This window comes from Hemicordylus capensis, chromosome 4, assembly GCF_027244095.1.
Source record: "Hemicordylus capensis ecotype Gifberg chromosome 4, rHemCap1.1.pri, whole genome shotgun sequence".
NCBI classification, from domain to species: Eukaryota; Metazoa; Chordata; class Lepidosauria; order Squamata; family Cordylidae; genus Hemicordylus; species Hemicordylus capensis.
The window spans coordinates 195180512-195196668 of NC_069660.1; the positions used below are offsets into that span (position 1 = coordinate 195180512).

At 43.3% G+C, this 16157-nt stretch overlaps 1 protein-coding gene across 8 annotated transcripts in view; it reads right to left on the reverse strand.

Annotated features, from left to right (window-relative positions):
- LOC128322282 (cadherin-10) overlaps window positions 1–16157 on the reverse strand; it is a 250048-nt gene that overhangs the window by 88854 nt on the left and 145037 nt on the right. For all 8 annotated transcript variants that reach the window (XM_053243247.1, XM_053243244.1, XM_053243246.1 and 5 more), the window contains one exon: window positions 8266–8560. In XM_053243247.1, the coding sequence (XP_053099222.1) occupies window positions 8266–8560 (295 nt within the window). The remainder of the gene's footprint in view (window positions 1–8265; window positions 8561–16157) is intronic.

Genomic DNA, 16157 nt, shown 5'->3' on the forward strand with positions numbered 1-16157 from the left:
TGTCATTGTAATGGTCTAAAATACCATCATCTGTCTCATTTGATAGTAGTGTGGAGCGGAGAGAGATAAGACTTTCAGATCCCAGCATTAACATGATCTGCTCCTTCAGACTATCAGACCATCTAATCGAGGAGGGATGCACCGCCAGATCTAAGTTTGAAAGCCAGGTCGGTTCAGCAAATGTTAGGTTTCCAGAAAGATTCACATGTAACTCTCCAGGGAGATGATCAATCTCCAGGTGACTAGCAATTTTAAATTCCATGAGATATGAGTAAGCCAGGAGAGACTGCCATGTAATCAATTGTGGAGAATCTGGAACCAGCCCAAAAAGTGTACTCAGCTGGGTGGTCATCAATTGTAACACCATTCAACAATTGCAAGTTTAATTCATCAAAGGTTTGGGACAGACACAGACCTGCATAATTCCCTATTCTGTCCTTTAATTGACGGGCAATTAATGGTGGAGTAGCTTCATGTGCCAAAGGAATGCATTGGAATTTAGTATATAGCATCTTATTGTTAATTCCCATTCTGGCATTGAAATCACCAGCAATCACAGTATATATGTGTGGTAAAGAGTGTTGCAGCTCTTCTATATAGGCCTCAAGATTAGACCATACAATCTTAATCTGAGAGCGCTGGCGAGTGGGTGGAATATAAACATTTACAAAAAGCAAAGATACATTGTTAAATCTAAACATTAAGGCCATTGCATAATGCTCGCAAATAGGCAATTTGGTAATTGTGGCCTTGATGGTAGTGGCGACAATATACTCAGCCCACCACATGGCCGGCCTCTGCCACCCCCTCAGGTTGCTCTGATTGAAAAGGCTGTAAAGCCATCGAGGTGGAGTGCTTCAGACAACCATGTCTCCTGAAAAAGCAAAAGATCAAAGTCAGCAATGCATGTGACAAATTCAGGATCTGCCAGCCTTGATTTTAAGCTGGCCACATTCCACATCAAACACTTTAAAGGGTGCTGATACAAGCAATGTCAATCTGAAGTGCCAGTTGGAGCTTTAGTTGGAGTGGAGTTCACCAGAGGGCAGTCAATAACAAGGGCATTTTCCATTGCCTCCAGTCCTGGAGAACCCAATTCGGGAGTAGGATGAACTAGGGTGCCATCCCCTTGTGAGGGTTGGCCTAGCAAAGCGGACAAAAGTGCAGGCGTCGATCCACACCCTGAGATATTATTAGAGTGGGTAGGAGAAAGAGATCTAGAAGGGGCAGATTGCTCCTGCCTCAGCACAAAAGGGGAGCCTGTAGACATTAGGGCAACAATCTCGTCGAAATATGGGTCAGTGGCAAAAAGCATTCCTGGAACTCTTTTAGGTGAATTGACATTCCTTAGGTGCGGGGGCTCCTGCAGATGTAAAGTCAGCTCAGTCTGTGGCCAGATTCTTCTTGATACTGTGCTGGAGAAGTATCAAGAGGGTCCTCCTGAGGAAGGGTGGCCATCTGCTCTGGAAGTGTTAATTTCTCCACCTTATCAGAATCACTGCTTTCACTCTCCCTTGGAGCTGGCTGGCTGTCAAGCAAGAAGTTTGCAATGCTGCACACAGAGGCAAATGAATTTTCTATCTGAGAGACTATTTGTGTTATAACTTCCATTTGGCTAGAGCCAAAATACAGGCTTAGCTGTTCTTTCTCATGACCTTGAGACACATTTAGAAAACAGAGGTTGATTCTCGGGATTCTCCCAGTTCTCTGGGTTGTAAAAAACCCTCTGAGGAAAAATCTCCAGGCTATCACACATACGAATCAAGGTTTTAGGAATTAACAACTGTTCAAACAAAAGTAAAAGTGTAATTTCATAAGGTCGTCTCGGCTTTTTGACATAAAACAGTAAATCAATCTAATTAGGTCTAAATCGTAGGATCTGAGTGAGAAAACATTTAATACAAAATTTGTTATCCCAGCATCGCATATTTATGCGGTTGAAATATATTGTTAGCAGGATCTGATTGGGTTGAAGTACTCTCTTAGAGGAATAATTAGCAGGAGGTACTGTGTTTAACACAGTTTTCCCATGCTCTACCTCAGCTTCACCCCCTGGTTGGGCTTTCCATGGTTTGTTCAGCAGTGCCTTGATATAATCTAATTTTGCTGTAATGGTTGAGAGCAGTAGGAAAAGGCATATTAATGTTTCTGAAGTTAAAACTGAGAATTTTAGATAAGTGTCGGAAATTGACTCAACAAGGAGGGGGTTAGCCTCAAAGTCTTGAGGGAGACTGTGCAGCGCTCTTAATTGACTATGATCTGAAGGTAGTGCACTATGGCTTGGCTCAGACAATGAAGTTGGTGAGAAGGAAGTTTTGGTTGCATTTACAGCATCCTCTTTGCCTCTACCTTCCTTAAATAGAGCATCCAGCCATAGATCATTTTCTAGGCACTCAAATCTGTTGGCTACTGGAATTTTATCAGTACTCACAGTCTGTTGAGAAGTCAGGAAAGAGTCGATCTTAGGTTGCTTAGAAAGCTTTTTGTTCTGATCCAACAGAGAATTCCTGCCACGTTTTTTGCTTCCCATGTTGTTTTCGGAGAATCAAATCACACTGAATTCTCTAAGTGTCAGAGCCAGCCAGAGACGAAGCCAGGTATTATCCAAAACAGTTGTTTAAATGCAGCAATTAAAATCGAGGTTAAAAGACAATTATCCAGGCTGGTAGGAAAAGGAGAGCCAAGATAAGAGAAAGTTTTTGGAGTTTTGGAGAGGAGCTCTCATCAGGAGCTGTCTTTGCTTCGCCATCTTGGCTCCTCCTCCTGATGTCATTATCAACCGATTGTATACTAGTGTTTTCTGGGTTGTCTTTCTTTTTTTTCCCCCAGACCTGATCGGTAGCTTTAAAACAACAACAACATGAAATTGCAACATCACCCTTTTCAGTGTGGACAAAATTCTATTAAGGCTTTTCAGGGCTGCTGTGTCTTTATTTAGAGGCTTCCTCCTTTTGTCCCTACAATTGCTTTCTGTTCAGCTGGGGCATGACATTACTGAATTGCCCTATAATAACTGCCCTTATAATAAATCTGTTCTTGATCCCTACAAGGTGTGTGTTAGGGATGTGCAAACAGATCTGACGTTTGATGTGTTCGATGTCAAACCTGTTCAGTTTGACGGTTCGGGGTTGAACCAAACCATCCTGTTTGGTCTGACCTCGGACCAAACACCCTCGACTTTTCGGGGGTTCGCGGACTTTTTTTCTTTAAAATATTTTTTTTTACCTTACCCCCTTCAGGGGAGTTGTTGGAGGCAGCAGGGGGTAGGTCCGGTGAGGTTTCCACCTCTCCCTGCCGGCCTTTCTTGCAGCCCAAACCGGCCCATTAGGCCGGCTCTTCAGCTCGGTGGCCATTTTGGAGGCCACCATGCCTGTGCAATTGGCCTCTGCATGGCCTGGGTCATGCAGAGGCCAATTGCAGGTGCGGCAGCTTCCAAAATGGCCACCGGGCTGGAGAGCCAGTCGAATGGGCTGTTTTGGGCTTCAAGGAAAACCGGCGGGGAGAGGGGGAACCTCTGCGGACCCACCACCACCTCCAATAACTCCCCGAAAGGGGGTAAGGTTAAAAAAAGTTTTTTTTAAAGGTCCGTGAACCCCCTCGGACCAAACTGAATGGGGGGGGGGTTCGAAACGATGCCAGACCAAACTGGCCCTGTCTGGTTCGATTCTGGTCCAGACTCATTCCAAATCAGGCCAGTCGGTTCTGTGCACACCCTGTGTGTGTGTGTGTGTGTGTGTGTGCGCGCGCGCGCGCACGCGTGTGCATGCATACTCACTCAGTTTCATTATCAGTTTTCTCTCATTTTTTTATTTTTTATTGTGAAATACCATTTGTTTGCAATTAAAAAGAAAAGGGAAAAGGAGGAGGAAACCAGTAATTAACTCCCGTTCCCATGGAGAACAGAAACTAATTAAAGGGCAATGAAGGAACAATTCATCAGTAATGCTGCCACATTGAAAAGGAAACAATTAAAGGAAGAAGGCAACTTCTAATTAAAATTTCAGTGGAGAGGACATTTGTTGAATGGGACATATTGCTGAGCAAATATTACAGAAGGATCTTGGCCATGGGGATGGGCATTGCTATAGTATTAAGTGCCTTACGGAACCACCATTTTAATTCCACTCCCATCTGATTACAGAAAAGCAACACATCAGCAGAGCCAAAGGGCTCTATGCTGAAGCAATCCATTTTTCAAGGCCAGTTTTTACAATTAGCATAATCAGTGACAAAGCTTTCCTGGACTGTACAACATCAGGCCACATGAGGAGGTGTGCATTTCTTTTAGTTCCTGTAGCAAAATATATCCCTGCAAACCAGGGAAAAAAATAGCATAGTGGGAGACTAGAAGGTTTTCCAAATAGCAATTGACTCCTGCTTCACAGGCATAGGGCGGGGTGGGGTGGGGTGGGAGGAGTTCATACAAGGGAGAGATTTACAGCAACTTCAATATGGTAATAGCCAACTTTCATACAGCCAATGACTTTTTTTCATGATGATTTATGACAATTGTTCCTTAACACAGAATATAAGCGTTTTAAAAAGTTGCCCTTTGGAAGGGTGTTGAAAACAGCAGTGCAGGATACAGTTTTACTGCATCCTATGAGAGACCCTGTGGATAAAGATAAAGTGAAAGGTGGAGGTGTGGCTACTTACTTGAGAGTGAGTGTCAGCTCCGCCTGCCATCCCTCTCAATTCCTAACCAGGCAGACTTGTTTCCTGTGCCCTGCACTAGAACAATGGACAGGCACACTGCACAGGAAAATCCAAAATCCAGAAATACAGGTGGGCCTCATTATCCACAGGGGTTCTGCTCCCACCAGTTTACATGGATAATGAGACCTTAAGTCAATAGCAATTGGGGGGTTAGGTTCCTAGAGGCCAAAAAGGGCAAAATATCCCAATAAATAGGCAGGATTTGGAGAAATAATGTGCCATGCCATGCTCTGCAGGTCTCCATTTGTCCAGCAATGCCCCCCCACCAAAAACACAATTGTGTAGATTTCCCACTTAAAAATACAGATTTTTTTCCAAGGAAAAAATAGTTCCGATCAGCACGATGGTGGCCAGAAATGACCTGAGAGGCCATTTCCAACCACCTAGGAACAGAAGAGAGGTGAATTTTTAACTGCTACAGTTCTGCAATAGCTGGAGTGCACAAGAGCACTGAAAAAATATTGATTTCCTGAGAAATCTTTGAGAAGTACACATGAAAACAGAACTTGATACCTAGATTTCTCACCCCCTCCCAGTGAGATCCCCAAAGCTGGAGCAGTGCTTAATGATAGTAGATAGAATATGGAACTTTGGATTGTGCTCTGATGCAGATGTACTTGTGCAAGATCACCAGGAGGAAAAGTATTTTAAAAAGTAAAAATTTGATAAATAACTGGAAACTGTGCCTGCACACACACTCTCTCCTTACCTAACTGAGCACAGATGACTGTACCTATATGAAGCAGGAGGCAGAAAGCCCCAACTAACTGTATTGGCCATAAATGGGTGGGATGGATGTGGAGAAGACTGCTGTATGAACAAGCCAAGATTTGAAAGAAATGCAATAAACCACACTCATCCATAATAAAAAGCAGCAATGTGAACGGATATTTACTCCGATTTATGCTTATTTATGCGTATACATGCTTATACTTGCTTCATATACTTTCATCCTAACTTGTTCTAACTTACACTGCTTCCTCCTGCAGTAAAGGCCACCCCACCCACCCCCACCCCCCACACACCCCTGGTCTGGAAACCTCTAGGTGTGGACTCTTCTCCTTGATATGCTAGGGTTTTTTTAGATACAGGAAAGTATTTTTAGGAATGTGTATTCAAATATACAATTGCGCTTCAGAAATCAGCTCCATGCTTATTTGGAATGCTTATACAGATTTTGAACCAACCTGCTTCATAATCAGTTCCATGGTATGCAGAAGAGCTATGAGAGCTGAAGTAGCAAGGTAAACAACTGGAGCACAAATGGAGGAGGACTCATCTTGAATTCGATAAGACACAGCATAGAGTCCATTTGAAGGCCTATGCTGCAGCAGTACAGGCAACAAGGAGGCCTATGCTGTGGCAATACGTGCAACAAGGAAGCAATTATATTCTACACGTATTGCATCTTCAAGTTCTCATCCAGCAGAGCTATTCCAGATTGTCAAGGGTTTAACTCAAGCCCCTTCTGCTTCAAATCTGTTTCCTGAAACAATATCTCACTGTGACATTCAATGAGTTATTTGCAGATAAAATCTCTTGTATTTGGGCTGATCTGGACTCCAATATTTCTGCATGGTCAGTTAGGGAGGTGTCCAGCAATCCTTCCTGCAAAATTAGATTGGATCAGTTTCAGTTTGTGATTTCTGAGGATGTGAACAAGCTGCTTGGAGTGGTACAGACTACCATCTGTTCTTTGGATCCTTGCCTAACATGGCTGATTTCGTCTTGCAGGGAGGTTGTTGGAGCTCAGCTGGCCTAGTTGACCTCACTGAAAGAGGGCAGGATACCATCTTGTTTGAAGGAGGCAGTGGTTAGACCCCTTCTTAACAAGCCTATTCTGGATCCCCTGGTGATGGATAATTAAAGGCCACTCTCCAACTTCCCATGGTTGAGTAAGATAATTGAGAGAACGTTGGCTGATGAGCTCCAAGCAGTCTTGGAGGAAACTGATTATCTAGACTCATATCAAACTGGCTTTAGGGTGGTCAATGGGCTTGAGACGATCTTGGTCAACCTGATAAATGACCTTCACCAGGGAATTGACAGAGGGAGTGTGACTCTGTTGGTTCTTTTGGATCTCTCAGAGGCTTTCAATACCATCAAACATAGTGTCCTTCTGGATCGCCTGGGAGAGGTGGGGATAGGAGGTACTGTTTTACAGTGGTTCTGCTCCTATGTCTCTGGCATGGTTACAGTTGTTCTTCAAAATGGGAGCTGGTAAATGGAGTCCCTCAGGGCTCCATTCTGTCACCAACGATTTTTAAAATCTACATGAAACTATTGGGTGAGGTCATGAGGGGATTTGGCCCTGGGTCTTATCAATATGGTGATAGCTCCAAATTTCTCCTTGTCAACAATATCAGGAAATGGCATTAGCCCCTTAAATGCCTGCCTACAGGCAGTAATGTTCTGGATGAGGGATAATAAACTGAAGCTGAATCCAATGAGCAAGTGCTCATTGTTGGGGGTCGTAATCTGCAAGATAGGATTGAACTTCCTGTTCTGGGTGAGGTTAAACTCTCCCAGAAAAAACAGGTTCATAGCTTAGAAGTGCTCTTGGACCCAGGTCTCATGCTGGTGTCTCAGGCTGAGGATGTGGCCAGGAGCACTCTTCACCAGCTACAATTGATTCGACAACTTTGCCTGTTCCTTGAGGAGCATGACCTGAAAACAGTAGTACCAACCAGCTGGTAGCCTCCAGGCTGGCCTACTGCAATGTGGGCTGCCTCTGTATGTAGTACAGAAACTTCAGTTAGTTCAAAATGCAGCAGCCATATTGGTCTCTGTCATAACCCGGAGAGACCACATTATGCCTGCTCTTAAACAGTTGCACTGGCTGCCGATATGTTTCTGGACAAAGAACAAAGTGCCAGTAGTTATTACTTTTAGAGCCCTGAATGGCTTAGGTCTGGGTTATCTGAGAGAGTGCCTTTCTCTACAAAATCCCCACCGCTCCTTAAGATCATCGGGAGGGGTCCATCTCTGGGTGCCACTGGTTCATCTGGTGGCAAACTGGGATTGGGCCTTCTCCGCTGTAGCCCTTAGGCTGTGGAACACGCTCCCCATGGACATAAGAGGATTATCTTCATTGGAGGCCTTCAGAAGAGTCTTAAGGACCTATTCTTTTTAGCCTGGCATTTAATGGTATCTAGTTCTAATTTTAATCTTAATAGGGTTTAATTTGATTTAAATGTTTTCTGATTTTAATTGTTTAATTATGAGTTTTTGATTTTAATGTAAACCATCCTGAGCCATTTAAGGAAGGGCCGTTTATAAACTGAATGAATGAATTCACTCATTCCCACACAACTGAAATAAAAGTGCAGCCAAAACTAGAGCATATTATTCTGCTCTTCTTATAATCTGACCCTTGGACAAGATGACCTTTGGTTTCCTTATAGCCTCAACAGACTCAATACAGGGCATCAGTTCTTGTATCTTGACATTGCCACCTCCCCCGATGACCACTGCCAAATGTACAATAGTAGGCAATCTGTAGATCCTCATGCTTAAAGGCATTTATTCACATTTAAATGTGACACTTACCAACCACTGACATTTCAGGAACACTGGCAGTATAAACTTCCTCTGGAAACATTGGCTCATTGTCGTTGATGTCATGGATCTTGATGACAAACTCTGATTCTGGCTCCACTGGCCTTAGTGTTGTTCTGTCAATAGCCTGAGCACGTAGAGTATAGAAAGCTTTCTCTTCTCTGTCAATTCTTCGTGTGGCATGAATGTCACCTGTATTCTCATCAATAATAAAAAGAGTGCCAGCCCCGTCTCCTGACAAAATGTACTTTAGGGACCCATCTCCTCTGTCCTGGTCAGAATGAAGCTGGGGAGGGGAGGGAGTGGGGTAGGGAGGAAGAAAAGGGGGAAACTTTAATACAAGAAAGTCACTTCTTTAGTAGACAGCAAGTCACACAGGTATGATATGACATTGACAAAAATATATGATATGAAGATATGACATTGACAAAAGCAAGTCCCTTTCAATTTACACTGACTTGATACCCAGAGTATATGTGTTTGTACCATTCAAGTTCTCATTCCCCAACATCCTTCACACACAGAATAATTGTTAGAGTTTGGCTCCCATGGCAGATTTTAGTTTCTCCAGCAACACCTGTTCTGTGCCATGGAACATTTGTGTCACAAATCTTAAAGAAGAATCTTATGTTAATGCTGACCTTTTCTTTCCTTGAAAAAGAACCTATTAAACATTCACAACCTGCTGTGTTAGTTGTAAATTCTCTAAGCAGATAAAGGACATGGCGGGATACGCAATAATTAAGGAAAGCAGCATAACTGGTGCTACTGTTGCACTTCTTATTTTTAAAAAATCTTGTTACTTGTTCCAAAACAATAAAGGGGGTAAAGAAAGAAATTATTGGGGAAATACTGCTGTCTTCCTAGACACTCTATCTGCTCAAGGTTACTAATTGGCCCTCCTTATCCACGAACTCTGTATCCGCATTTATGCATATCTGTGATTGGGTCTTAGAGAACCAGTTTCATTATCCATGGGTAGAAAAATAGGTGAAATTATCCTATCCATGGTTTCAATGTCATTTCCAATGTCATTTCCAGCCACCATTTCCCAGACATTTTGTAGCCAAAATAATGGTGAATATTCGATTGTTTGGGGGGTTTGGAGGGCATTGCTGGAGATTAAGGTACTGTCCTGGTCTTCTCTTATTTCTTCCCCTCTTGCCTTTTTTGGCTCTTTTTTTGGTTAAGAACCGAACCCCCCAATTCCCATTGACTCAAGATTTTGTTATTCATGCTTTCCATATTTGTGCCTATAGGAGAGAACAGAACCCCCACGAATAACAATGGCCACCTATAAATAAATAAATAAATAAATAAAGGCAGAGCCATAGAGATAAAGCTAGCTAGTGATTCAGAAAGCATATGTTTCAAACTGATTGGCAAGAACTCAGTGGTTATTGTGCACATGCTTTGTATGCAAAATGCCTCAGGATCAATCTCTGGCATTGCTCGTTAACAGAACACAGGGAGCAGAGCTGAGGAAGACCTTTGACTGAGACCTTGGAGAGCTGTTTTCCCTCACAGCAGTAGACACTAAATCACTTGGTTCTAGATGGATCAGTGGCTGACTTTCCAGTGGCTGTCTTTTCAGTGGCTGACCAGTGTAAGGCAGCTTACACAAAATCTCTGTATAAGGCAGCTTTTTGCTTATGCAAAAGGCAATTGTCCTTCATTTGGTGCTACAGTACTTTAGTATCCACGCTCAGAAACTCCAGAAACATAGGTGTTTTAATACATTTGTAATCATTCATCACATCCCAGTTTAAAAAGTATATTCTCTTCATTTCTGCTACTTTTTAACTTTTATCATCTTCATCTATATTTTATATCCCGCTCTTCCTCCAAGGAGCCCAGAGAGGTACTTAAGTACTACATACTTAAGTTTCTCCTCACAAACAACAACCCTGTGAAGTAGGTTAGGTTGAAAGAGAATTAACTGGCCCAGAGTCACCCAGCAAGTATCATGGCTGAATGGGGATTTGAACTCGGGTCCCCGGTCCTAGACCAGCACTCTAACCACTACACCACACTTTCACCTCCTATGTATATACATATAGAGCCATAATCTTTTCTCTTCATTTTGTGCATCTTCTCTTCATTTTGTGCATCTTTCCCATTAAATAATAGTCAGTGCTAAGCAATGCATTAAACTTTACATAGCACTTCTAGGTATTCACAACACTTCATATACTTACCTTGGTAATCCTTCCAACAACCCTGAAAAGTAAGCTAGTATTTTCATTTCCAGATTCCAGTGTGTGCATGCCAGAGGCTTGAGCACCATCTGAGGCAATGCCACCAACCACGCCCTCTGAAGGAGGCCAGATCAACAAGCCACCAATGAGAGAAGACCACATGTTCCTCTGTAAAAGAGCAAGGATGGTTGGGATGGTGATCATTCAGAACCATTTGTAGGCGATGGAGCGGTTGAGAAGGCATAAGTCGAGGATGGGATGGAGGCCTCTGTCTGGTTTGGGAACAGTGAAGTACTGAGAGTGGAACCCCTGGGAAGTGGGGTTGTGGACCAGTTCTAGAGCCTGTATGTCGAGTAGTGAGGTTACTTCCGACAAGAGGGTGGGGGGTAGCCTTGGTAGCGATGGGCAGGTTGTAGGGGGGCATAGTAGAAAATTCCAGTGTGTAGCCAATTATGAGGACCCACAAATCTGATGCAATGTTTTCCCATGACAGGAGAAAGGGTGATAATGGGTTCCCCATCTGGGCATGGGAAAGAAGTCACCGCTTCTTTGAGAAGGTGGAGAAAGGTCTAGATTTAGAAGGCTGTGGATGCTGGGAGAATGTGGGTCATTTGTCGTAAGGTTGTGAGCAGCTGGTTCAAAAGGGCCGGTCCCCTTGGTGAGATTGGGGAGTCAGGTGGGTCGGTTGATTGTGGTTCCATCTGTTTGGTCTGTATTGTTTCACAGAGGAAGTCTGATAACTCTTGTACCATGGTGTATTGTGAAGGTGTTGGACCTTTTTAGGGTCTCATCTGTCTTTTCCCCAAAGAGCGTGGCTCCGTCGAATGGCAGGTCTTCTATGCGGGAGTGCGCATCATAGGCTAAGCCCGAGGACCATAGTTAGGCATGATGTCTAAGGGTGACTGAGGTGGCTCATCCTCAAATTAGAGTGGGACTTCAGCTTTGGGTTTGAGCTGCCTCTCCTCTTGATCTGGGATGTAGTGGACTGAGGCTGGTGACTCCGCCTGTTGTTCAGATTTGTGGCTTGGGTTCGCATTCGATGACAATTTCTGTTTCTTTTTGGGAGCAAGTCGGGAAATGTCTTTTTTGCGTTTGGCAGACTGCACAGCTAATTGGGGTATAGTTATGTCAAACATGGGGCATAGTTTCTTCTTCTTCTTCTTCTTCTTCTTCTTCTTCTTCTTCTTCTTCTTCTTCTTCTTCTTCTTCTTCTTCTTCTCCTCAGCTACCCAACAAACGAAGAAGGTCTTTGAACCCGAGGAACCCAGAATATTTTGAGTAGCTGTGGTCCTCAGGGCCGAACCAGTCAATCCTGAAGGTGGGATAGCATGAGATGTAGGCTCTGTTACAAGTTCATTAATGGGTTGCAAACCCAAGGGCGTCGCAGGATCTTCCGAGCCAGCTTGCATTGTGGCTGGTAAAGACGCCAAGTGTGAAGATTTTAGAGCCTGCTTCCACAGCCAAGCGCAAAGGCGCAAAGCCTGGTTCTTCCGAGCTTACTTGGAAAAATTAGCACAAAAGGAGCAGACCTGTATGTTATGGGCCTCACTGAAGCAGTGAAAGCAATGACTGTGTCCACCCATGGAGGGAAGTTTAGCCCTATAACAGACACAGAACTTGAAAGTGACCTTACTGGTCATAAGCAAAGAGGAAAAAACAGTAAAATAAGAAGACCCCCACTGCCAAAGGGGAGGAGGGGTGCAGGGGAGGGGGCCGTGATATAAAGAAAAATGCAAATGGAAAGAGAGAGCAGTTAACAAACTTAAGCAAGTACAGGAGGAAAAAAACTTAAGGAGAAAATAAGGCTAAAATAGTACTTTCGATTTTTGCAGGAGCTCGGAACAACTGAGAACGAAGCTAGTCTGTCGACAGATGAAGAAAGACTGAGCAGGGGACCACATGGACATGTCCACATCACTAGAGGGGAGGGGCTACCTCCCATTTAGGCTGGAGAGAAACTGAGCTTGAAGAAACTCCAACGAGGTCTTTGTGAAGGTCAAAGGCCATTCCTGCAAGGCACAGAGGCTATGCCAAAGAACATTAATTTCCTTTACTTATAACCTACCCTTCATACACATATCTTTTCCTCTTTCTTTCATCTTCCTAAGGCATCATGAGAAAGATACACTAAACCTCTCTTTCTTTTTAGTCTTCGACATCGAGTTCCTACATGGAGACTCTGTTACTGTGAGCAACCCTCCAGGACCTACTTTTTGTGTCACAATGAGTGCTTATAGGGGAAGGGGAAATTGAGGAAAATCCTGCCCACATGAGCACTCATGTGTCAGAAGCACAGATGCTAGCAACACCCATGTGTTTTCTTTGCATGTACACGCACAGTGTTAGTCAGGATGCTGGCCATTAAGACCTAAGAAATTCACCCTCCAGGGAGAAATAGATAATGGGCAAAGCTCTTTCATTGTCCCAGTGGTAATCATCTACTACTACTACTACTACTACTACTACTACTACTACTGCTGCAGCAAATATTTATGTACTTAATATGCTTTAAGACAATAAAAGCCTCTGGCATCACATGAAGCAGGAATATTAGTTTTCATGGCAGACCTTGAACTCACCCTAGAAGTGAACTGAACATGTGATAAGACTGATATAATACCCAATAAAACCATTTTATGCTATCAACATGGATTCAGGCAGAAATACATACAGAATAGCACACCTATAATTTTATGTGCTTTAAACAAGTTAGTGCAAACAATCTGGGGCTTTGTTTTTTTTCTGGTGCAAACAAGCAGCCATACGGTTCTGTTCCTAATGACCTAATTTGCATATTGATTTCATTATATTTAAATGTTAATTGCAGCAACAACTTTTTCTGTGTGTAAGCAATCTGCTAGACATTTGCATACTATAAAATGCATCCTGGATAACGTACACAAGGAAATGTGCAATAACCTTATAGGTGAAATATATCATAGTTCCCTAATGCTTTGGAGTGAACAAAGAAATTATGGCAGATTAAAATACATACAATTACCAGAGTGTATGTTGTTTAAAGTTTGTTCTGCCCTCAGTTAAAAACAAAGAAGCAATAGTAAAAGTTGCATTAGCCGTTGGGATGAACAGCAATGCCATGTAGCAATTATCATCAATCACATCACCCCACACAGAAATCAGTCTTTATCAATTCTATTTTAAGTTATTCTTCAAAGAAGAAAAGTGAGATGTAAGTGTAGGAAATAAATACATAAAACAAGTCTTCTAAAGCATGGGAAGAAGACTTCTTTCTGAAATTGGAAGGCCTGTCCAAATGAAGAGAACAGAAAGGAACACAAACTCTGGCAAAATAAATGCAAGGTGACAATAAGGGAGGTGAAAAGAGAGTTTGATGAACACTTAGCTAAAAGCATCAAGGAGAATAACAAAAACTTCTTTAAATACATCAGAAGCAGGAAACTCGCCAGGGAGGTGGTTGGACCATTAGACAACAAGGGAGTGAAAGGGCTTATTAAGGAGGATATGAAGGTTGCAGAGAAATTAAAAGAGTTCTTTGCGTCCGTCTTCATAGCAGAAGATACTGAGCATATACCTGTTCCTGAACCAGGCTTTTGGGGAATGGAAGCTAAAGAAGTGCATCAGATAGAAGTGACAAGAGATGATGTTCTAAACTGTCTGGAAAAATTGAAAACTAGGAAATTCCCAGGGCCGGATGGCATCCATCCAAGAGTCCTCAAAGAACTCAAATGTGAAATTGCTGACCTCCTTGCTTAAATATATAACTTATCCCTGCAATCAGGCTCTGTACTAGAGGACCGGAAAGTAGCAAATGTAACATCAATTTTCAAAAAGGGATCCTGGGGCAATCCAGAATATTACAGGCTGGTTAGCTTAACGTCCGTTCCAGGCAAATTGATGGAAAGCATCCTCAAGAATATAAAATTGTAAAACACAGAACAACAGGCCCGGCTGGGAGAGAACCAGCATGGCTTCTGCAAAGGTAAATCTGGCCTCACAAACATTTTGGAGTTCTTTGAGAGTGTAAAAATGTGTGTGGATCAAGGTGATCCAGTTGACATAATATACCTGGACTTCCAAAAAGCTTTCGACAAAGTTCCTCATCAAAAACTCCTGAGGGAACTTAGCAGTCATGGGATAAGGGGGCAAGTACATGTATGGATTGCTAACTGGTTGAAGGACAGGAAACAGAGGGTAGGGATAAATGGAGAGTTTTCTCAATGGAGGAAAGTAAGAAGTGGAATCTGTACTGGGACTGGTGCTTTTAAATTTATTAATAAATGATCTAGAAGTAGGGGTAAGCAGTGAGGTGGCCAGATTTGCAGATGATACCAAACTGTTCTGGGTAGTGAAATCCAAAACAGATTGTGAGGAACTCAAAAAAGGATCTCTCCAAACGGAGTCAGTGGGCGACAAAATAGCAAATGCAGTTCAATGTTGGCAAGTGTAAAGTGGTGCATATTGGGATAAAAAACCCCAACTTCAAGTATACGCTGATGGGATCTGAGCTGTCAGGAGAGGGATCTTGGGGTCATGGTGTACAGCACATTAAAAGTGTCAACTCAATGTGCAGCAGCTGTGAAAAAGGCGAGTTGTATGCTAGGGATCATTAGGAAGGAGACTGGAAATAAAACTGCTATTATTATAAAGCCCTTATACAAAACTATAGTGCTTCCACAACTGGAGTACTGCATAGAATTCTGGTCACCACATCTAAAAAAGGACATTGTAGAACTGGAAAATGTGCAGAAGAGGGCAACTAAGATGATCAGGGGCCTAGATCACCTTACTTAGGAGGCAAGGCTACAACACCTGGGGCTATTTAGTTTAGAAAAAAGATGACTGCGATGAGACATGATAGAGGTCTATAAAAGCATGCATGGAGTGGAGAAAGTGGATTGAGAGAAATTCTTCTCCCTCTCACATAACACTAGAACCAGGGGTCATCCCATGAAATTGATTGCCAGGAAATTTAGGACCAACAAATGGAAGTACTTTTTCACACAACACATAGTCAACTTGTAGAATTCTCTGCCACAAGATGTAGTGACAGCCAACAACCTGGATGGCTTTAAGAGGGGTATGGATAACGTCATGGTGGAGAGGTCTATAAATGACTACTAGTCATAGCTATAGGCCACCTCCAGCCTCAAAGGCAGAATTCCTCTCTCATGCCCTCGTCCACGAATAGCGATAAGGAGTGGGAGGCTGGCAAACCTTCAGTGGGCAAAGAGGCACTGGAAAGGTTGTTGGGCTGCAGGAGATAGCTGAGACGGGCCAGGGTGAAGGTTCAGGACTAGAAGGCCCGTCGGAAGCAGACGAGACGGGCGGGGGGTAAGCCTGATGTTGAGCCGGAGGACAATCAACCATTAACCCCCCAAGAGCAGAGATGGCAGCAGGTGAAGGCACTCAGAAGAAGTCAGCACCTCCTCAGTCGGCCAGATAAGCACTGAATCTCTAACACCTGGCGGGGGAGGTGAGCAATTAAGCCAAGGACTATAAATCAACCAGCAGGCAATGGACAAGCCACTGGAAGCAATGTGTCGGTTGAGCTTGTTGCACACCAAGCATTCTGTTACGTGGAATTCCCAGCTTCATGGTGGAATTCTTGAGTCCCAGGCTTCCCCTGCTTGTAACCTGATTCCTGAGCTGGGTACCTGACCGCTTCAGCCGGGATGGCCTATGCTTCTGAACATTACTATTCCT